Source organism: Dromiciops gliroides, chromosome 4, assembly GCF_019393635.1.
Source record: "Dromiciops gliroides isolate mDroGli1 chromosome 4, mDroGli1.pri, whole genome shotgun sequence".
Lineage (NCBI taxonomy): Eukaryota > Metazoa > Chordata > Mammalia > Microbiotheria > Microbiotheriidae > Dromiciops > Dromiciops gliroides.
The window spans coordinates 166,741,641-166,764,455 of NC_057864.1; the positions used below are offsets into that span (position 1 = coordinate 166,741,641).

General features: G+C 41.3%; 2 protein-coding genes across 4 annotated transcripts in view; one reads left to right on the forward strand and one right to left on the reverse strand.

Moving 5' to 3' along the window:
* VMP1 (vacuole membrane protein 1) overlaps nucleotides 1–5,135 on the reverse strand; it is a 132,976-nt gene extending 127,841 nt beyond the window's left edge. For 2 of the 3 annotated variants that reach the window (XM_044000867.1, XM_044000869.1), the window contains exon 1: nucleotides 4,995–5,135. The gene's annotated coding sequence lies outside the window, so the exon portion shown is untranslated. Of the gene's footprint in view, nucleotides 1–4,977 lie in introns of all 3 variants that reach the window. The other variant, XM_044000868.1, reaches the window with a different exon arrangement.
* Nucleotides 5,136–7,011: 1,876 nt separating this feature from the next.
* On the forward strand, nucleotides 7,012–22,117 carry PTRH2 (peptidyl-tRNA hydrolase 2). Its single transcript, XM_044005187.1, has 2 exons — nucleotides 7,012–7,152; nucleotides 21,434–22,117. Exon 2 carries the CDS (start codon nucleotides 21,455–21,457, stop codon nucleotides 21,974–21,976), a length of 522 nt encoding a protein of 173 aa, XP_043861122.1. The 5' UTR covers nucleotides 7,012–7,152; nucleotides 21,434–21,454; the 3' UTR covers nucleotides 21,977–22,117.
* Nucleotides 22,118–22,815: the final 698 nt, after the last annotated feature.

Here is a 22,815-nt window from a genome sequence, read left to right on the forward strand (position 1 = left end):
AGGGTAGTTTTCAACATTCATTTTCTTTTCTTTATTTATTTATTGGGTTTTTTTTCAGGGCAATGAGGGTTATGTGACTTGCCCAGAGTCACATAGCTAGTGTCAAGTGTCTGAGGTTAGATTTGAACTCAGGTCCTCCTTAATCCAGGTCTGGTGCTTTACCCACTGCGCCACCTAGCTGCCCCTCAACATTTATTTTCATAAGATTTAGAGTTCCAAAATTTTCTCCCTCCCTCCCTTTCCTCCCCCCTCGGCAAAATTGCAACCAGGTTATTTATGTACAATCCACAAGTGTTCTTTTCATCAGTTCTTTCTATGGGGATAGATAGTAAGCTTCCTCATTAGTTCCTTGGGATTGTCTAGGATCATTGCATTGCTGAGAGTGGTTAAGTCATTCACAACTGCTCACTGAACAATACTGCAGTCACTATGCACAATGTCATCCCAGCTCTGCTCACTTCAATATACATCAATGTTCATTAGTCTTTCCAGGTTTTTCTGGGATCATCCTGTTTGTCATTTCCTATAGCATAAGACCATTCCACCACAATCATATAGCACAGCTTCTTCCATCATTCCTCAATTGATGGACATTCCCTTGATTCTCAATTCTTAGCCTCCACAAAGAGTTGCTATAAATATTTTTTGTACAATTTTTCCCCCTTTTCTATTTTTCATGATTACTATTGTTAACTGTTTCCCTTCCATCCTATACCCTTCTCCATGATATTTATTCTATTATCCATCTTCTTTCATCCTATCACTCTTCAAAAGGGATTTGCTTTTGTCTGTCCCCTCTCCCACTCTGCCCTTCCTTTTTTTTGCCCTTCTCTCTTTATCCCCTTCCCCACTTCTTTTCCTGCAGGGTTATAGAGATTACTCCACCCAATTGAGTGCCCACAATAATGTACCCTTCTTAAACCACTTCTAATGAGATAGAGGTCTTTGAGCCAATTCTGACAAGTGTTAGGCTCATTTACCGCCCAGATTAAATAGATCACTCCACCCAGTTGGGTGTGTCTCTCCTTGAGGCAACTCAGATGAGTTGAAGGTCTTGACACTATTCTTAATGCAGATCAATTCAAAAGAGAAAAGTCAAATGGGAATATTTTCTTTTCTTTTTTTTTTTTGGTCTTAGTTTAACACACATCAAATTAAATGAGCATTTGCAAATATAAAGTAGAAAAGAAAAAGAATGTTCATGAAACCACAAACTATATTATGTAGAGCTTACTTTTTCCTTTTAAGTATAAAACAATTTCAACAGGTAATGTTTAAAGCTGTCCTCTTTGTGTTTCTTTCTGTTCAAAAGAAACCATTTTTACATATACTATATAGACTACATCAACAACACATTAGACCTTCTGATAACAATTGTACCATAGTGAAAAGAACACTGACTGACTGAATAGTCAGTGTTCAATCAGGAGAGTTGGGTTCTAAGATCAGCCTCTTTCATTAACTCTTTTTTTTTTTTTTTTTGGCAATGGGGTTAAGTGACTTGCCCATGGTCACACAGCTAGTAAGTATCAAGTGTCTGAGGCCGGATTTGAACTCTGGTACTCCTGAATCCAGGGCCGGTGCTTTAACCACTGCGCCATCTAGCTGCCCCCCATTAACTCTTACATTGAGCAATTCTCTGGGTGTTGGTTTTCTTTTCACTTTCCCTGGGTCTTATATATAAAAAATGGGTTAGATTATATGATATTTTAAGTCCCTACCAGGTCTGATATTTATGATTCTATACAAAGGATGAAACAGTTGGTTTCAGTGAACCTCATATATGTATGTTGCTATTTCTATGAGGTGTCCCAACTGCTAAAATTTCTGCTTAACTACACACAAACACCTTAAATGTTAGCTTCTCCTATACTTAGAGATCCTCAGAACCATAAAAATTACAATTCTGGAAAAATAAGAAAATTGGTAATTATATTTCAATTCATAGAAGAATGGAAGTAAAACTGCATTTATTTTCCAGTTTACTAAGTATAAACTAAAATGACTTGTTCTAAACATCATTACATTCAAATTCTATTGGCTAGCATTTAATGTGTGCTCAAAGTAAGGCAAAGGTCATCTCAGAAAAGTGCTTTATTTACAAATGGGGTGAAAGAACATACTGTCAACAAGACACAGGATCTTCCCTAAATGAGCCAAGGTACTAATATTCTGCACTACCACGGCAGCATCCTTCATAATGAGATATGACAAAAGCTCTCAGCAAGTTAGCATTAGTTCTGTTGACAGCTTAAACAGAAAACTGGATTATTCTTTAACAGCAAAATAGTGTTTTATGTAATTCCTAACAATATGGGAATATGTTCCTACAAGAGAGGGATAGTCAGGGACCCATGGCAATCACAAAAGGTTTAATATTAAGTACTAGTCTAGTGGTTATCCTGAAGAGCAATGTTGTATGTTGTTTCATCATTTCGGTCATGTCAGATTCTTTGTGACCCCATTTGGGGTTTTCTTGGCAAAGATACTGCAGTGCTTTGCCATTTCCTTCTCCAGATCATTTTACAGAGAGTAACAGAAGTAAACAGGATTAAGTGACTTGCCCAGGGTCCCACAACTACTAAGTGCCTGGGGCCTCATTGGAACTAATGTCCCCCAGACTTCAAGGGTGGTGCTCAATCTGTTGTGCCACCCAGCTGCCCTTGAAGATCAATAATATAACCCAGGGATAGGAAAATGGAAGTCAAAGTCCCAGAAAAAGTTCTTAAGTGGGTTGGATGAACACACAAAAGTCAAAACACACAATCAATAAATGAAAACTTATTAATGGCATGGCATGGTAGAAAGGGCACTGGATTTGGAAAAAGAGGGCTTGCATTCAAATCATGACACGGTTATTTACTACCTGTGTGACCCTTAGAGAAGTCATCTTCTTTGCACCTCAGTTTCTCTACCTATATAAAGGTACTGAAATATAATGCATTTCCCCGGAAGAAGAAAAACTTGTTCTGTTAATGAAATTAAGGCTAAAAATCCAAACACAGGTAATCATCAGCTAATAAGTACATGTATTTAAAACTCTAGTCAAGGAACAGTCCACTGCACTATCCACCTGGGGATCTCATGCTTCCAAAACTTAAGGAAAGGAAAACAGTCCCCTAATTAAGAAACATAAGATGTGCACAATAATATAATCTGTGGCTAACAGCAGGTATAATAATTAGCACATATCTCCACCCACATTCAGTAGCTGACGCCAAAATTGTGGCCAAAAGACCCAGTTCTCAAGAGGTAGCTAGGTGGCGAAGTGGATAATACACTTGGCCTGGATTCAGGAGGACCTAGTTAAAATCTAACCTCAGACCCTTGACACTTACTAGCTGTGTGACCCTGGGCAAGTCACTTAAACCTCATTGCCCTGCAAAAAAAAAAAAAAAAAAGGAAAGGAGAAAGAAAAGACCCAGTTCTCTATTATTACGCTACTGTAAATGTCTGCCCCAACTCTTTTTCCCAAACTGACAAAATAATATAATCTGTAAAGTAACATAATGTAAATCTTAGTGGAATTGAGGCTAAAAATCCAAATATATGTAATTATCAGTTAATAAGTACATTCATTTATAACTCTAGATAAGGGACAGTTCAATGTCTATACAAACTGTTTACATATAACTGGGTGTCTCAATGTTTCAAAAATTTGAGGAAAACATAGCCCTGATTAGGAAATATAAACAATTAGCATACACTGCCACCCACACTCAATTACTAAAGTCATCAGAGGGTGACCAAAATACACAATTCTCTATTATTATAAAAATAATAGGGGCAGCTAGGTGGCGCAGTGGATAAAGCACTGGCCCTGGATTCAGGAGTACCTGAGTTCAAATCGGGCCTCAGACACTTGACACTTACTAGCTGTGTGACCCATGGCAAGTCACTTAACCCCTCACTGCCTTGCAAAATAATAATAATAATAATAATACCACAAAAGTCGATTCAAGTTATCCTTCCCAGATTGACAATGTTATTTAACTGTAAAATCTGTCTCAATGTGACATGAGCTGAAAAATCATGACATGAATTTCCTAAAAAGGTTCAAAGAGATGGATGTTTGGTTGCCTAGATGGGTAGAAAAAGTGGTAAAGACGCTGACTGGGAGGACTCTCTGTGACGCTTCAAGGAAGGAAAAGAAAAAAATTGGGTACAGTTCGGTTTGAGGTAAAGGAAGGTTATCTATAACCCAGGAGGCAGTGAGAAAAGGTCCTTCAGCCTCTGTCCAGCTCTTGAGATTTCGGGACCAAGAAGAGTTTCCCAAGAGATGCTTTTTTTGGACCATTTTTTGGACCCTTTGCCCTCAAATCCAACCTGAGAGGACAGAAATTGAGAAAGAGAGAAAGAGAAAGACACGCAAAGGCAGAGAGAGAAACAGAGAGCTAAAGACACAGAGACACAGATAGAGACAGGGGGGAGAGAGAGAGAGACAGAGACATAGAGAGACAGACACAGACAGGTACAGTGAGTGCTCCAGCGAAGGAGGACGAAGCCGGCAGGGATTGTTGGCCGCTGAACCCGAGCCAGGCCAAGGCCACGATGACCGCGGGGGAGCTGGCAACTGCCCGCGGCCCGGTGCTGAAACAGGAGCCCCAGAGGCCCCCGAGAAGGGAGCGCAGAAAGCTGAGCCGGCTCCTACTTCGGGCCCAGGTCGGCCGGCGCCCTCGCTGCTCTGGGGTGGGGGGTGGGGGGTTGGGAGAGTGGGAGGGGACGGCGGGGGGTCCTGTGTCCCGGGGCAGAAGAGAGGGAAGGCGTCCCGGGACGTCCCTCCCTCTCTTCCCAAAGCCCCGGAGGAAGGCGGCTCCGCTAGGCTGGGCTGGGGGCCTCGCGGCGGCGGCAACTGAAAATCGGGGAGAAGCCGGGAGCCCCGGCACCTGCAGCCCGAGGGACAGTGTGGACGAAGGGAGTTCTCGACCGGGCGGCCGCTGGCTCCAGACCTTCGGCGCTCGCTCGCTCGCTCCCTACCTTCCTGATGTACGTACCCGGCGGCAGCCCCGGCTCCGGCTCGGACTCCGATTCCGGCTCCGGCTCCGCGGGAGGATCCTGACGGACTCTCACACCCGCTGAAGGGCTCGGGCCAACAGGAACTTCCCCTCTTCATTTCCGGTCCACTTCCCTTACCTCCCTCCCTTCCTCCGTCTTTAGCTCCTCCCCCCCCTCGCTCCGAGGCAGGCGTCAACCCGCTCCCTCCTCTCTACTTTTCCCAGTTTCCTGCCTCTCCTCACAGTCTCTTTTTTCCTTCTTTCCCCTCCCCTTCTCTTTTTAAGCTAGCTTCTCTCTCCCTCCTCTTTTTGCTTTTCCTTTTAATATGCCTTTCTGATTTTCCTAATCATTTCTCCCAATATGGCTTTTCCTGCTGCCTCCCCCACAACTCCTCTTATAACCTTTTCCCTTTCAGTCCCTTATTAAATCAATGAATCAAATAACATTTATTAAGCACCTGTGTGCCAGATGAAGTACTGGGCACTGAGGGTTCAGAAACAAGACAAAACAAAAAATGAAAACAATATCTGCTTTCAAGACATTTGCCTTATATGGTGGAGATGACATGTACATATATATAAGTATATATAGGATAAATACAAAATAAATGTCACATATTTCCCTTTAACTAGCAAATTCCCTCTCAAATTACTTTGTATTTACTTTTGGTTTTTGTTGTGGGGCAATGAGGGTTAAGTGACTTGCCCAGGGTCACCCAGCTAGTAGTAAGTGTCAAGTGTCTGAGGCTGAATTTGAACTCAGGTCCTCCTGAATCCAGGGCTGGTGCTTTTTGCTGTGCCACCTAGCTGCCCCCTATTTACTTTTTATTTTTGCATTTCTTCTCTAATAATAAGCTGGCATTTATAGCACTTTTAAGATTGGCCTTTACATAAATTACCTCAGTGGATCCTCACAACTCTATGAGGTAGACTCTTTATTATTATCATTTTCTCAGATGAGGAAGTAGACCAATGGAGTTTAACTTGCCCAGGGTCATATAGCTATTAATGACTTGAACTTTGATTTGGTCTTCTGACTCGAAGTGCAGTGCTTTATCTACTTAGTCACCTATATAGAGATATTGAGCCAAGTTAATTAGCATTTATTATTAAGCACTTATTAGGGCAGAGTGCAGGATCTGGAGACAAGAAGACTCATTCTCCTGAGTTCAAATTTGACCTTAGACACATGCTAACTGTGTGACTCTGGGCAAGTCACTTAACCCTCTTTGTCTCAGTTTCCTCATCTAGAGGAAGAGCTAGAGAAGGACATGGCAAACCACTCCAGTGGTTTTGCGAAGAAAACCACAGAAAGGAATCACAGAGTCGGTCAGGACTGAAAAACTAAAAACCAAAAACAAAACCCCCCAAACTCCCTAAACCCCAACCCTATCATGTGCCAGGCACTGTGCTTATAGCAAGGTTGGAATACCAAGAAAAGCAAAAACAATTATGCCCTCAAAGATTTTACGACCTAATCCTGTTGTCTGTCCTTTTAGATTGTAAACTTTTCGGCAGGAGGGATTCACTGTATTTGTATCCAGCACTATGCCTAGCATGGACTCGGCGATTAATCAATATTTATCGACTGATCCTCCGAACATATGCTTATTGACGGTTGGGGGAAGACAGTTTAGTGAGAGAGAACAACAGTTGTGGGGATCAGAAAAGTTAAATTGGTTATAAGGTGGCGCTCGAGCTATGTCTCGAGGCCAGTTGGGAATTCTGAGAAGCGAAGGTGAAGGAGGGCATTCCAGGCATAAGGCACTGCTGGTGCAAAGGCATGGAGACGAGGGCTAGGGTGCCGAGGAAAGTGAGGTTTAATGAGGCTGCAAAGACAGGCGAGGGCCAAGTTGTGAAAAGATTTAAAAGCCCAACAGAAGAGTTTATACTATAGTCAAAAGGAGGAGTTCTCCCGCATCACTGGCTCGCCCCGCCTCCTTCTTCTGACTCCTCCCAACCAACTGGATAATGATTCTCGCGAGATTTTAGGGCAGCTCCCGAAACCCAACCACACTGGAGAGCGAAGGGCTGGGATGATTCATCCCTCAAAACCTGTAGCCTTGCTCCCCGGAACTGGATGTCGGCATAACCCGGAAGAGATAACCCACGCGGGAGGAAGACCGTGGTGGCCGTGCGGAGCTGAAGGAAACTTCAGGTAAGGAGGAAAATCGAGTTTCAGAAGTAGAGCGGCCCTCGGAAGCGTCCCTCGAAAGTGCTCGAGCAGAGGCCCCTTAGGCCCTGAAGTGAAGAAGAGGCAGCTCCGCGCCTTTCTGTGAGAGGCAGAGCCACCCAACTGTCATTCTGGCCCAGCCGGGAGGGGAGCTGCCCTGGAAGGAGCCGCGCCCCGGGTCCCGGGAAGGGTCCAGGTCTTCCGTCAAGGATGCTGGAATGGGCAACTGGGGTTGATTCCGCATAGCGGCTCTTCCAAACTTTTGTCCTCAAGGCCCCAGCCTCACCTTTAATCCCCTAGCATCTGACTTGGCTCCCCCTGAGCCTCTTTATCTTACCTTCGTACCCCCAAACCTCTCTACGCGCGTATCCCCTTCAGTGACTTCATGGAGGCCCACATCCATACAGTAATGAGATTGGATTGGAATGGTTTATGAATCCCGTGATGCAACGGGGTTTGCCCGTCCATTCCATAGTGGCTCGAATCTGTGAAAAAGAGGCAGTTCTTCTTGCCTGTGGCTTCAGTCTTCACAGCCACCATCATCTCCTGGCCTTATTTTGAGTCTTCTCTCTTCTGCTCCCTTCCCTCCTACCCTTAATTCTTAAAAAATCTCTTGACCTTCCCTTTGCATTACACTAGCCCTATGTCTTTTTTCTGTATTCCTGCCAAACTTCCAGAAACTGTCTGCTTCCACTCCCTTACTACCCATTCTCCTTGGCACGATATGTTTTCTAACCTGACTGATTTACTGACATTTTTCCTTGGATTGTCAAATCCAGTGGCTTTTGGGGGGGGGGGCGGTTGTCATCCCTTATGATTTCTTCACCATTTTATGGTGTCAATCACCCCTTCATTCTAGTGAGTCTTAAGAAAATATCTTGGCTCCTGTTACACAATTTCCTCCCTTTCTCCTTTCCCTCCCTCCTCCCTCCCTCCCTAATCCTTCCATAGTCTCTCAAAATCCTGCCCTTTCACACACTGTTGGTCTTCATAATCCAGTCCAAACCCTTTGTTTATCATCTCTGTGTAGATGATTTCCAAATCTACATGTCTAGCTTCAGTCTCTTCCCTGGACTCCCCTATTACATCACCAGCTATATACTGGACACCCATCGTCATCCAAACTCCCAACAGCCTGTCAGATTTTAAATGTCTAAAATCCTCTTCCCTTAAGCTGAATCGCTCTGTCATATGTATGCAAAAATGCAGATTCCTTGGCCTGGCATTTAAAGTCCTTCATCATTTGGCCCAGTGTAACAAGTTCAACATTCCCATCAAACCATACTACTACTGGACTGTTGCTCCCTCTCTTCCTGAAATCTCTGTATTAAAAAAGCTGTTTCATACACCTGAAGTGAACTGTGTCCACACTTCTATCTTCATTCCCTGATGTCTTACTCTTTTCACAGCATCATCCTCACTGAAAAGGATTACTTCATATCAGATTTTCATAGAGTACCTTGTCACCATCTCCCCTCTCCATGTAGCCTCCTTTTCTCTAACCTCTTTTTTTTTAAACCTTTATCATGTATGTTCTTTATTAGATTGTAAGCTCAGTTTGTATCCTCAGCATGGCATCTTTCACATCACCTCAGTACATAAGCAGTTCAGTCTATCAAGTATTTGTTAAGTGCCTACTATATGCCATGAACAGATGAGGGCTTTAATGAGATTTCAGGGGGGGCTGGCCTGGGAGACCTTGAACCTTCTAATTACCTGCCTTCATTATTTACTAACACTCTTCCTAGACTCATAACCAGTAATTAACTTACTCTCCCCATCCCAGTAATACTGAATTAAAGAACAAACCTCTCTCCCCAAAGCCAGGTGTTCACTCTCATTCCCATCCCCCTTAACCTTATTTACCCCCTTAATGTCCCACTCCAGATCTGCTCATCCCTTTCTACTGTGCCTTCTGGAACTTCCACTTTAAGATCAATAAATGTCCTTTCATTTTAGATTTCTTCCTCTCTTGCTTGTTCGCTCTTCTGGCTCCCCACAGATGACAGTGCATCCCTGGTTAACCTTTACCAAACTGGTTGTACCTTCTCTCAGTTACTGATTATGAGGTTCTGGTCTATAATTGAAATTCCCTATTCTTCATTGCCAATTTCTGACATTCTGTCACTATCATTTGACACCTTTTCCTGTGGTTGAAATCTGTCCAAATTCTTCACCCACTCCAAATCCCTGTGGCCTTTTATTTTACAATCTCCAAGTCTCATTCCTTTTTTGAGTATAGTTCTTGATTCACAGTCTTCCTCTCTACTCCAGTTTCTTCCCTCTTAGTAGGGTACTTCTGTATACCACTCACCTAACTAGCCACTCCAAACCTTGTTTCTCTTCAAGCCTCCTACAGCAACCCCTCTCCCCACCTTCTCAGTTGAGGACCTTGGCCTTGGACTTCACCTAAAAAATTGAGGTTATTTGTTACAAATTGTTTTCTTCCTTTGTCTGTCTTCCATCATCCACTATCTCTTCCTTCATTACAATCTCTGAAGAGATGGCTTTTGGAACAATGTCAGTCTACAACATATACTCTTTTTAAAAAAATGAAATTAAATATTTTTTCCAATTACATGTAAAGATTTTTTTGAGTTCCAAATTTTTCTCCTGTCCTCCCCCGTCCTGAAGCCAGCAAGCAATCTGATATGTTATTTATTATCATCATGTTAAACATATTTCCACATTAGTCATCCAACATACATTCTTCATCCCACCCCCCAAGCATCTTCACCAGCAATGGGGGATCCTCACCTCTTCATTACAGTCTCTGAAGAGATAGCCTTTGTTGCAAAGGCCATTTTGTTCATATACACTTTTTTTGGGGGGGGGGGCAGGCAATGGGGGTTAAGTGACTTGCCCAGGGTCACACAGCTAGAAAGTGTCAAGTGTCTGAGGCTGTATTTGAACTCAGGTACTCCTGAATCCAGGGCTGGTGCTTTAACTACTGCGCCATCTAGCTGCTCCTGTTCATATACTCTTTTTTTTGTTTTGCAGGGCAATGGGGGTTAAGTGACTTGCCCAGGGTCACATAGCTAGTAAGTGTCAAGTGTCTGAAGCCAGATTTGAACTCAGGTACTCCTGAATCCAGGGCCAGTGCTCTATCGACTGCTCCACCTAGCTGCCCCCTGTTCATATACTCTTGATCCTCACCCCCACCCCTTCACCAGCAATGGGGGATCTTCATTCTTTCTCATCTTAAATCTCTCCCTAGCTACTGGCAGCTTCTTTGCTGCCTACAAATCTGCCCATGTCTTCTCCATCCTTAAAAAGAGATTCTCGGGGCAGCTAGGTGGAGCAGTGGATAGAGCACCGGCCCTGGAGTCAGGAGTACGTGAGTTCAAATCCGGCCTTAGATACTTAACACTTACTAGCTGTGTGACCCTGGGCAAGTCACTTAACCCCCAATTGCCTCACTAAAAAAAAAAAAGAGAGAGAGAGAGAGAGATTCTCTATTGTACACAGTATCATCAACATTATGTCTTGATCAACTGTGATAGTCTTGATTCCTCTCAGCAATACAACAGTAGAAGATAGTTCCAAAGGACTCATGGAAAATGCTCTCCAAATCCAGAAAAAAAAGAACTGTGGAATATGGTTGCAGATTGAACCATACTTTTTGGTGCTGTTGTTTTTCTTTTTTGAGGTTTTTCCTTTTTGCTCTGATTCTTCTTTCACAGCATGACTAATGCAGAAATATGTTTAATGTGATTGTACGTACATAACCTATATCAAATTACTTGCTGTCTTGGGGAGGGGGGAGGGAGAGAGAAAATTTTGAAACTAGAAATCCTATAAAAACAAATGTTGAAAACTATCTCTATGTGTAACTGGAAAATAATAAAATACTTTTATAATTTAAAGAAAAAAAACAAAAAAAGAGATTCTCCATTAGATCCTCTCATACCAGCTAGCTATTATCTTGTCTCTCTTCCCCTTCTCAGCTTTGTTGAAAAAACTGTGTATACTATCACCTTTTACACCCTCCACAATTTGGCTTCTGACTTCATCGTTCAAGTAAAACTCCTCTTTCCACAGTTAGTAGTTATCTAATTTCCCAGTCTGCTGATTTTTTTTCCCCCTCAGTCTTCATTTTTCTTACTGCCTCTGTAACATTTGACACTGTTGACCATTTTCTGTGTTTTTGTGACCCTGTTTTCTTTTGGTTTCCTTCTGCTATTCTTCTTCTTCTCCTTCACGTGACTTGCCCAGGGTCACACAGCTAGTACATGTCAAGTGTCAGAGGCTAGATTTGAACTCAGGTCCTCCTGAATCCAGGGCAAGTGCTTTTATCCACTGTGCCACCTAGCTGCCCCCCTGCTATTACTTCTTAATCTTTGTTGGAATTTTATATATGTCATACCCATTATTTGTGGTTATCCCTCAAAGGCTTTGGCTTGAGCCCCTTTTTTTTTCCACTCTACTATTTCTTTTGGTGGTATCAGCTTGTATGGATTCAGTCATCATCTCTATGCCAGGTGATTCTCAGATTTGTATCTATTCCTGTCCTCTCTTCTGAATTCCAGACCCTCATCACCAACTGCCTATTAGACTTCTCCAACTAGAAATCTCATAGTTATCTCAAACACAGCATGACCAAAACAGAATTCATTATTTTTCTCCAAAACTTCTTATATTCCAAACTTTCTTCTTAATGTTAGAGCTACTGCTATCCTCCCAGTCCTCAAGCTCTTAACTTTTCTGTCATCCTGAGCTCCTCATCCTCTCACCTCAAAGATCTGAGTCAGGTGCTGAATCTTATCTTTTCTCCATGACATATCACATATACATTCTCTTCTCTCCACTTCCCCACATATTACCCTAGTTCAGGCCCTAATCACCTCTTTCCTTACCTATTAAAATAGCCTCCTCATTGGTCTTGACCTAAAGTCTCTCCTCACTGAAGTGTACCTTCCACATAGTTGCCAAAGTGATTTTCCTTAAGTGCAGATCTGATCATGTAAACGCTTCCCCTACCCTCAGTTAATAAACCGCAGTGGCTCCCTGTTGCTTCCAGGATCAAATGTAAACTTCTTTTTTTTGGCAATCAAAGCTCTTTACAACCTCAATATTTCCTGTACTTTGAATCTTTTTTTTTTTTTAAGTGAGGCAATTGGGGTTAAGTGACTTGCCCAGGGTCACACAGCTAGTAAGTGTTAAGTGTCTGAGGCCGGATTTGAACTCAGGTACTCCTGACTCCAGGGCCGGTGCTCTATCCACTGCGCCATCTAGCTGCCCCTGTACTTTGAATCTTATATTTTACTCCCATCCATATAACAGAGCAATGTGATAAGAACCCAAAGAAATTCAGTGATAAGGACATTCTTTTCATGGGTACAAATCACAACTCATTCTCACCTTGTTCTAATTTTTTTTTCTTATATTCCTCTATAGATATGCCATAGAAGATCTACCAAGTTTGTTACAGGGCTTCCTTTATGTATTTTTACATTTTGGGTAACAGCACAGAATAGGATTATAAATTTAAAGCTGGAAGAGACCATAAAGATAATCTGGTACATTTCCCTCATTTAACATTTGAAGAAACTGAAGTTACGCAGTTTGCTCAAGGTCAGTCAGTCAACTAGCATTTATTAAATGCCAGTTACTGTGCTAAATGCTGGGGACACAGAGAAAGGCAAAACTCTTCCCTCCCCTCTCCCCCTGCCTCAATCAGTTGTTGCTCTCAAGTAACTGACAGTCTAATGGGGGAGACAATATATAAACAACTGTATATGGCATAGATCTATACAGGATAAATTGGGAATAATTGCAGAGGGAAGGGGCTGAGATTAAGAGGGACTGGGAAAGGCTTCTTGCAGAAGAAGGGACTTCAGCTGAGGCTTGAAGGAAGCCAAGAAAGTTAAGAGGTAAGGATAAGGAGGGAGAGAGTTCAGACAAGAAGGATAGCCAGTGAAAATTCAGACTTGGAAGATGGAGTGTCTTATTCCCGGAATAAGAAAGAGGCCACTGTCACTGACTCACAGAGTAGGTAGAAATGGGGAGGAGACATAAGACTGAAAAGGTAGGAAGAAATCACAGAGACAGTAAGTGGCAAAGCTGGCAAAGAGAATTCCAGTGTCATCTATTTGTTTCTAGGTTCTTTTGGTCTCCTTGTTAAACTTCCTGAGAGGAGGGGCGGGGCAGGGTGGGCCTAACAGCTATGTGGCGCAGTGGATAAAGCACCAGCCCTGAATTCAGGAGGACCTGAGTTCTAATCTGGCCTCAGACACTTGACACTTACTAGTTGTTTGACTTTGGGCAAGTCACTTAACCCTCATTGCTCCACCAAAAAAAAAAAAAAAGAAAAAGTTCCTCAGAAAATGGTGATTGTTTATTTTATTTTATTCCTTTTTCTTGAACATCAACGACTTAATTAAATAGTTTACATTAGTGTTGCCTCAAATGTCATACCAAATCTCTTAGTTTATTCTTCTGGTTTGATACTGATTTTAACTTTTGCTCTAATCAGTTACTGCTGTGACTGTACATAAATTGATTACATTTCTGAATGATATAAATTTATAACTAGTTATTTCCTGCCTCAAAATATAATCACTTTAATTTTTTTATGATTTTATATAGTTTTGCCAGGTCCATCACCACCTCTCTTCCCAAAGACAATATTCATGAGGCCTCAGTATAGTTTATAAATCCAAAACTCTCTTTAGAGAGACAAAGAGAGGTGAATTTTAAAGTGTTAACGTTCTATTGGGGGGGGAATGCAACACTAATATTGATAAGTAGGGAATTATTGGGAACAGAGGAACTATCCAGACAGGTTACTTTAGGAAAATTTGAAGATGGTAGAATGTAGTCATGTGGAAAAGATTCTCTTCCAGTTCAGAAATTCTGTGTGAGAGACAACTGGGCTCTTCCTCTCTCCTCCATCTTGGAGACTAGGAGGCCTGCTGGAAACAGGTCTTCTAGAACAGTAAAATGTCTGGAAGGCTGTGGTCTAAAGCCATTTTTGCTGGCTACAAGTGAGGCTATGAAACCAAGGAGAACATACAGCTCTTCTGAAAATTGAAGAAGTTTGTGCTCAGGCTGAAATGGAATTCTATTTAGGCGAGCGATGCTTATGTATTTAAAGCAAAAAAATACAACGACTCCTGGTTGGAAATCCAACAGAACAAGCATGATCTGGAGAAAACTTAGGCTCCTGGACATTGTGGAATTGTTTGAGCCAAATTCAGAAGCAATCATCCTAATAATTCCATTGGACACAGGATCCAAGTTCTATCCTTCAAGAATATGAAAACTGATTTAATAAAATTACATCTCTTGCAAATGTTAAAAAAACAAAAAAGACAACCCAACAAGGACGCAGAAGGAACTGAGGTTATAATCCCTGCTTTGTACTTTGTTCTGTCCAAAGTATGGGCAAATCACTTAAGCCTTTTTAGCATCAGTTTACACATCTGCACAATAGTACTTTATTACTGAGTGGTAATAAAGATCAAATGAGATAATCTCTCTCTTGCGCCCTCTGTTCCTACATCACCAACTACCTATTGGACAAATCTACCTGGATAGACAGCTGAAATTCATCATGTCCAAGGTGAAATTATTTTCCACTCTAAACCCATCCACCTCCATACTTCCTGATTTCCCTTGAAAGTATCACCATCCTTCCAGTCACCTAAGTTGATAAGTTGAAATTTTCCTCAACTTCTCTCTCCCTCAGATCTACTTTATTGATGTCTTGTTGATTCTGTCTCCACAATATTCTCAGTTCCATTCCTTTTTCTTTAGTTATACTCTCACCCAGAGAGGTGATTCCTAATACATATTGACTCCTAATATGTATTTACTCTCACCTGAACTGCTTTGTTCCTCAACCTACTTTTTTCCTATTACTTATTCCTCTACCCCTCCTCAACCACACACAAGCCAATACCCTTGATCTTGCTATCACCTCCACATTAAAGAATTCCAAACTCCCCTTATCTGACCACAGTCTGTTGACTCTCCACATCCCACTCTACTTTCCCTTACCAAATTCTATTCTTCATCCACACTGGAATCCCTCAGTTCTTTCCCAGGCCATTAGCCCTGAACTCTCCTTCTAAGTACCCGGTCCCCTTATGATATTAACAGTTTTACCCTGTTTTGGATAACTCTCACCATCTGCCACCTCTTACACTTGTGCTGCTGAATGAAAGAGGAAATAACAACCATTCTGACTGGTTCCATTATAAATTTATGTTATACAGGGTGGGCCAAAAGTCACCAAGGGGTTTCAATATTTAATAACTCCTTTACTTTTTGTTTTTAATCTACCATACCATAGCATCATATTACATATATATGAATATATATGTATATATAATATGTATGAAATGAATTTACATTATGTGTAAAAAATCAAATCTCATAAATGGCAAAACATAAAAAATAATTTTTGGCCCACCCTGTTCAACTTCAACTCAGCCTTCACTGCTGCTAAACAGTCCTTTCATACCTTCAGTAGCAACTCACTATCCCATTCTCCATGGTAGTTCTTCCAAACCATTTTATCCTTTCTCAAATCTCCTGTGGTACTTCCTCCTACCACCTTCTCATATGAGAACCTTGCCTCATGTTTTACAGAAAAAATGTATTCTGTTCTTTATCTCATATCACTCAGATGACCTCTGCCACTATATACTCCCTTTGCCCCTGTCTCACAGAGGTGACCTTATTCCTTACCAAGGCAAACCTCTCTATCTCCACAAGCCTTCTCATTCCATCCCATATCCTCCATCAGATTGCCTCCTCTGTCATCCTCACTCTGCTACTTATTATCAATCTTTTCCAGTCCACTAGCTCCTTCCCTACTGCCTACGAACTACAAACATACCTATGTCTTCCCCATTATTAAAAAGCCTTGCATGATCCTTTCTACCCCATTGTCATTCTATATTTCTTCTGTTCTTTGTGGCTACATTCCCTGAGAAGGTCATTCACAATAGGTGACTTGACTTTTTCTTATTCTCTTTTTACTTTTTTTCTTTTCTTTTTTTTTGGTGAGGCAGTTGGAGTTAAGTGACTTGCCCAGGGTCACACAGCTAGTACGTGTCAAGTGTCTGAGGCCAGATTTGAACTCAGATCCTCCTGAATCCAGGGAAGGTGCTCTATCCACTGCGCCACCTAGCTGCCCCTCTTATTCTCTTCTTAACCCCTTTTAATCTGGCCTCCAGTCTCATCATTCCACTGACACTGCTCTCCAAATTTACCGGTGATCTCTCAGTTGCCAAACCCAGTGGCTTTTTCTTAGTCATTCTTTTCAGTCTCTCTGCAACCTTCAATGCTGTTGGTGATCACCCTTGTTGACACTGTTCTCTGTAGGTTTTTAGGACACCACGCTTTACCAATCCTCCTACATATCTTTGCCTCAGTCTCCTTTGGTGGATTTTTAATCCAGATTATGCTGTCTAACCATAGGTGTCTTACAGAGCTCTATCCTGGGCCCTCTTCTCCCTCTATACTACTTTATTATGTGATCTTATCAACTCTCTTGGGTTTAGTTACCATCTCTATACTGATGATTCTCAAATGTACCTATCCTGCCCTAATCTCTCTGTTGACCTCCACTCTCACATCTCCAGCTGCCTTTCAGAAAATTTGACTTAGATATTCAGTAGGGCATTTTTTCTGGACATTTTTCTACTGTCCCTCAAGCCTGGAATATTCTCCCACATCTCCTTCAGGTTTCCTTGGCTTTCTTGGATACTAAGCTAAAATCCCATCTTCTACAGGAAGCCTTTCCCAACTCTTCCTTAATTCTAGTGCTTTGCCCCTGTTAATTATTTCCTATTTATCTTGTATATATCTTTTTTACATATTTGTTTGCTTGTTGCCTTCCCCCAATAGATGGTGAACTTCTAGAGGTCAGAAACTTATCTTTTGCCTCCTTTTGTATCCCCAGTATTTAGCATGGTGCTTGGCACATGGTATGCTCTTACTAAATGCTTATTGACCTCTCATCTCTCTCCAATCCACATCCATACAGCCATCAAAGTAATTTTCCTAAAGCACAGGTTTGACCAGGACACTACCTTTCTCAGGAATCTTCTTTGGCTTCCTATTTATTGCCTCAAGAATAAAATATAAACTCTTGCAGTCTTACTTTTTAGATTTATTTCACATTACTTTATATTCCAACCAAACTGGCCTACTTGTTCCCCAGATGTTGCATTCCATCTTCCAATTCTGTTACTTTCTACATTGCATCATTACTAAAATGTACTCCCTTTGCTCCTTTTTAGAATCTCTAGCTACCTCCTACAGGAAACCTTTCCTGATCCCATATATATATAACATATATATATATATGTATATGTGTGTATAATTTTATTTTTTCCAACATTCACTTTTTATAAGATTTTGAATTTCATATTTTTCTTCCTCAAGACGATAAGCAGTGTAACGATTGGAATGATGACACCTGCTGGAGACTTACTGTAGAAAAACTCTGCCATGAGGTGAAGGTTGCTGAGGGCAAGACCATGTGTCTTTTCTTTGGCATCAAAAAGTGACATTTGCTTGTGGGAGGAAGAAGGGGGAGCCTGGCACTGACTCAGTCTCTTTCCTGTGGACTCCGGCAGAGCGTGGAGCTAGGAATGCTCTCTCCCTTTGATAGATAGAGGAATCTAGGCCTTTCTCTTTCTCTCTCTCTCTTTACAAAGTTCTTATTCTCCTTAAAAAATGCTTAAAAGTCTAACTCTCGCTAAAGCTTATAATTTATTGGCGACCACTCATTAGATATTTTAGACAGACTAGCTAGAATTTTAGCCTTAACAGCAGTCTGATATAGGTGCAATCATGTTAAACCTATTTCTACATTAGTCATGTTTTGAAAGAAGAGACAAAAGGAAAAAAAAACAAAGAAAGTGAATAGTATGCTTCTTTTTAAATTTTTTATTTTATTTATTTATTTATTTTAGTGAGGCAGTTGGGGTTAAGTGACTTGCCCAGGGTCACACAGCTAGTAAGTGTTAAGTGTCTGAGGCCAGATTTGAACTCAGGTCCTCCTGAATCCAGGGCTGGTGCTCTATCCACTGTGCCACCTAGGTGTCCCAATAGTATGCTTCTATCTGCATTCAGATTCCACCAGTTCTTTCTTTGCTGATCTCCCTTCTTGTTAGTGTTCCCTCTCTTGCTCTCTCGATCTCTCTCTCCCCCGACCCCTCTTTAATTTGTATATATGTCTCTTTATCTCTTTACTCATAGTAGGTGCTTAATGAGTACTTATGGAATTGAATAATGTTAGATGAAAGCACTTTGAACATTGTACCATTCTACACAGAATTAAGATATTATAAAATTAAGGGAATTCATGGGAGGATTCTAAGATCAAGTCAAGATAACAAGCATTGGAAAGCAAGGGGGGAAGAGAAAAATTTGGAGCTCAATCTTATAAAAATGAATGTTGAAAACTATCTTTACATGTAAGTGGAAAAAAAATAAAATACTGTTTCAGGGGTCAAAATAAAGTCCCTTAGAGATCTAAAAATCCTAAAGGGAGGAGCAGCTAGGTGGCACAGTGGATAGAGCACCAGCCCTGGATTCAGGAGGACCTGAGTTCAAATCTGACCTCAGATGCTTAACACTTACTAGCTGTGTGACCCTGGGCAAGTCACTTAACCCCAGTTGCCTCACAAAAACAAACAAAAAATCCTAAGGGGAAAAAAGATAACAAGCATTTATTAAATGCCTACTATATCCCATACACAGTACTAAATTCTGGGGATACAAAGAACCAGTTCCTACCATTGAGAAGGGCAGTCTGATAAGGGAGAAAACATGCAAACAACTATGTACAAACAAAATATAGATAGGATAAATTGTAGATAATCTTAGAGGGAAGGCAGTAAGATTAAGGACTGAGAAAGGTTTCTTGCAGAAGGTAGGGCTTTAACTGAGACTTGAAGAAAATCAGGAGGCAGAAATGAAGAATGGGAGTGTTCCAAACCTGGGGCACAGACAGCAGTGAAAATGCACAGAGTTGGGAGATACAGTGTCATGTGCCAGGAATGTCAAGGAAGTCCATGTCATTGGATCATGGAGCAGGTAGAAGAGTGACTGGAAAGGTAGGAAGGGCCCAAGTATGAAAGACTTTGAAAGCCAAAGACAGGATTTAATATTGATGGCAATAGGGAATCACTGGACTTTGAGTTGGGGATGACAGTCAGATCTGCACTTGAGGAAAATCATTTTGACAGCTAGGTGGAGTATGGTTTGGAGTGGGGGAAGAGGCTTGAGGTGGGGAGAACAGTCTGTTGAAGTATTCCAAATTCAAGGTGATGAGGGATTGCTCCAAGGTGGTGGTGGCAATGTCAGAGGAGAAAGGGGGGCATATACAAGAGATGTTACAAAGGTAGAAACAAGATTTGTCAAATGTTTGGAAGGTGGGGGTGGTGGTGGCAGCATTCAGAGTCAAGGACGATATCTAGGTTCCTCTTGGTGACTGGGAAGATGGTGATGGTAATAAGGAAGTGAGGAAGAAGGGAGGGTTTGGGGGGAAAAGATGAGTTCTGTTTTGGACATGTAGGTTTGGGAATCTTAGGTTAACTCATAAATGTACATATAGGTGTTTCATTTGATATGTTGTAGCTATAAGTGCATAATAGGGTGACTATGGTACAACTATCCCTATAGGAAGATGCTTGTGAATGATGATGCTAATCACTGGCATTTATATAGCATGTTCAAGTTTGCAAAACACTTTACAAATATTATTTCATTTAATCTTCACAGCAACCCTAAGAGTGCTCCTATTATCTCCATTTTACTGATGGGGAAACTAAGGCAAAGGTTAAGCGACTTAACCAAGGTCACATAGCTAATAAATGTCTGAGGGCATATTTTATCTTATTTTTTGGTGGGGCAATGAGGGTTAAGTGACTTGCCCAGGGTCACACAGCTAGTACATGTCAAGTGTCTGAGACTGGATTTGAACTCAGGTCCTCCTGAATCCAGGGCCCATGCTTTATCCACTGTGCCACCTAGCTGCCCCCCCTCAGGGCATATTTAAACTTAGGTCTTCCTGACTCCTGGTCCAATATTTAATCCAAGTTCAATACTGTACTGCTAGTGCCTAGGTGGTAGATTGAAACAAATCTGAAGAGGAAAAAGAGAGGGATGTGTAGAAGTAAGGTGTTTAGGAGGCTCTTTAGAAGAACCTCATCTGGAAAATGAGGATTAGATTATATGACATATGAGGTGCCTTCCAATTCTTAAATTATGATCCTACGACAAATACTGAGGGAACATGTAATCAAGGTTGAAGGATTCTTACACACAGGTGAGGTGAGGGTGACCACAGGAACTGTAAAGTTTGAATGTCAACTATTGAGAGAATTGTTTAGATATAAGGAGATAGCTCTAATGGTTCTGATGTGGGGGTGATAGTACTAAGTTTGTGAAGAATAACCAAGGGTTGGGGTTCAGAAACAATGGGAGGGAATTGGAGAAGAGCTAGGTTGCTTCTAAATTATTCTGGACCTCCTTACTCTAATAAGGCTTGCTTTTGGGTTGCCTGAAAGTGGAAAAGAACACTGGATTTGAAGTCAGACTTAGGATCAAATTCTGGTTCTCTCTCTTAATTGACTAGCAGTGACCAAGGCAAGTGATTACACCTCATCTCTGTCTTGTGTTTCCTCTTCTATAAAACAAAGAGGCTAAATTAGATGATCTCCATCCCCCAAATCATCTGGTATATAGTAATAACCAAGCCTCTGAGTCAGACCATTGCCTTAAAGAGCATTGGAAGATTTTTATGTTTTTGGTTTGGGAAAGTTATTTTTTACCCTTTGTATCTATTTTAAGCAAAGACTGGGTGTATATATATATAGTCAGCACATGGTGATAAGCTATAATGCAGTAGTGACACTAGTGTGTTACATACAGTGTCCTAGCACAGTGGTGAAACTACCTCTCAAAAGTAGAGAGAGCCTTTAGATCCTAGAGGCAATTTTGATGAAATATCCAGTCTTTTAGTCTTATCTCAACACTAAAATTGGGAAGGCAATTTAAAAATACTTTCTTTTGGGTTCAAGAACCCAAAGTTATCCAAATTAATTACCTAAATAGCTCCACCTTGTCTACATTAGGGCATGAGGAAAAATTTGAGGCAGCTATACTCGAAACAAACATGCCTCTTTTTTGCACATTCTCAGAAATAAACTCAGAAGTATGTTAGAAATTATCCAATGGGTTTGTCTGAAATGTTTCATTATAGTACTTATTGCTAAAATAGTTAACTGTTCTTTCCCTTTAGATATCTTTCAAGTCCGTGAGCATGGATTACTTGGCTCACCCAGGCACACTCAGCCTGGCTGCTGGAGTTGCCTGTGGCATATGTTTGGGTTGGGGCCTCCGAGTCCGATTTGGGATGACTCCCAGAACCTCTGCAGTGAATAAGAAAAGCCCAGAGACTGAGACTGAAGCCAGCATCTTGGGAGAAAGTGGGGAGTTCAAGATGATTCTTGTGGTCCGAACTGACTTGAAGATGGGGAAGGGAAAAGTGGCAGCTCAGTGTTCTCATGCTGCTGTTTCTGCCTACAAACAAGTACAAAGGAGAAACCCCGAGCTTCTGAAACAGTGGGAATACTGTGGTCAGCCCAAAGTGGTAGTCAAAGCTCCTGATGAAGAGTCTCTGGCTGAATTGCTTACTCACGCTAAAGTGCTAGGACTAACTGTGAGCTTAATCCAAGATGCTGGACGTACTCAGATAGAACCAGGCTCTCGGACTGTCCTAGGGATTGGCCCAGGACCAGCAGATTTAATTGACAAAGTTACCGGCCATTTAAAACTTTATTGAGCTGAATTTTGTATGGTGGTGGGGTGCAATTATTTTTAGACAACCTCCATTGTGCTCTAACAATAAAAGACAACTTGCTCTTATAGCTGTTTTTTAATGTTAGCATTCTTGGAATGATAATAAAGTTTGTTTTGGTTTTCAGACCACCTGTGTCTTATTTTTCCAGTGATAAGCACATCACATTTGAAATAATAGGTATTAACCTTACTTAGAATTGACCTATTGCTAAGTGTCTAGGCATAAAAATTTTATTAATTTACAGTACAAGAAAAATAGCCCATTTTTGATCCTTTGATGCTACAACAGTAGTAAAACACCATTTCCCAATGTTACAACTGTCTACCTTACCTGACGTGTTATGATCTTTTGCTTCCTCTTCAAGATTTATGGCAGTATTTGCCATGGCAGACCCCTAGAGAATGATCCAACTAGTGTCTTATGAAAAGTTAATTATCTTTGGTGTATTTCATAAATAGCTAGAGATAGAATTGGAGGTGTGGGGGATATTACAAGTGAGAATGATGCCACATTAGCAACTGTCTCTAAACTGACTATGCGAGACTTCAAAGTGATGTAACATCATGTAATGAAGACCTGTTCAATTCAATCCCTCATTCTTAACTTTAGCCTTTTGTCATCTGACAGCCTTAGAGACAATGCAAAGAGGACTGAATTTTGAACTATAGTACGTGGGCTCAAATCCTGACTTGTGTTACCTAGTAAACATGTGACCTTGGGTGAGTCATTCCCTTCTGTAAGGAGATTGAATTAAATCTGATATTTTAACTCCAAATCTATGATTCTCAGCTTGCTGGCCCTCAAATCAGACCTGTTTCCCC

Bases quoted from the DNA above. Each gene is read 5' to 3' on its own strand.
- PTRH2 (XM_044005187.1), top strand. From the start codon at position 21,455: ATGGATTACTTGGCTCACCCAGGCACACTCAGCCTGGCTGCTGGAGTT.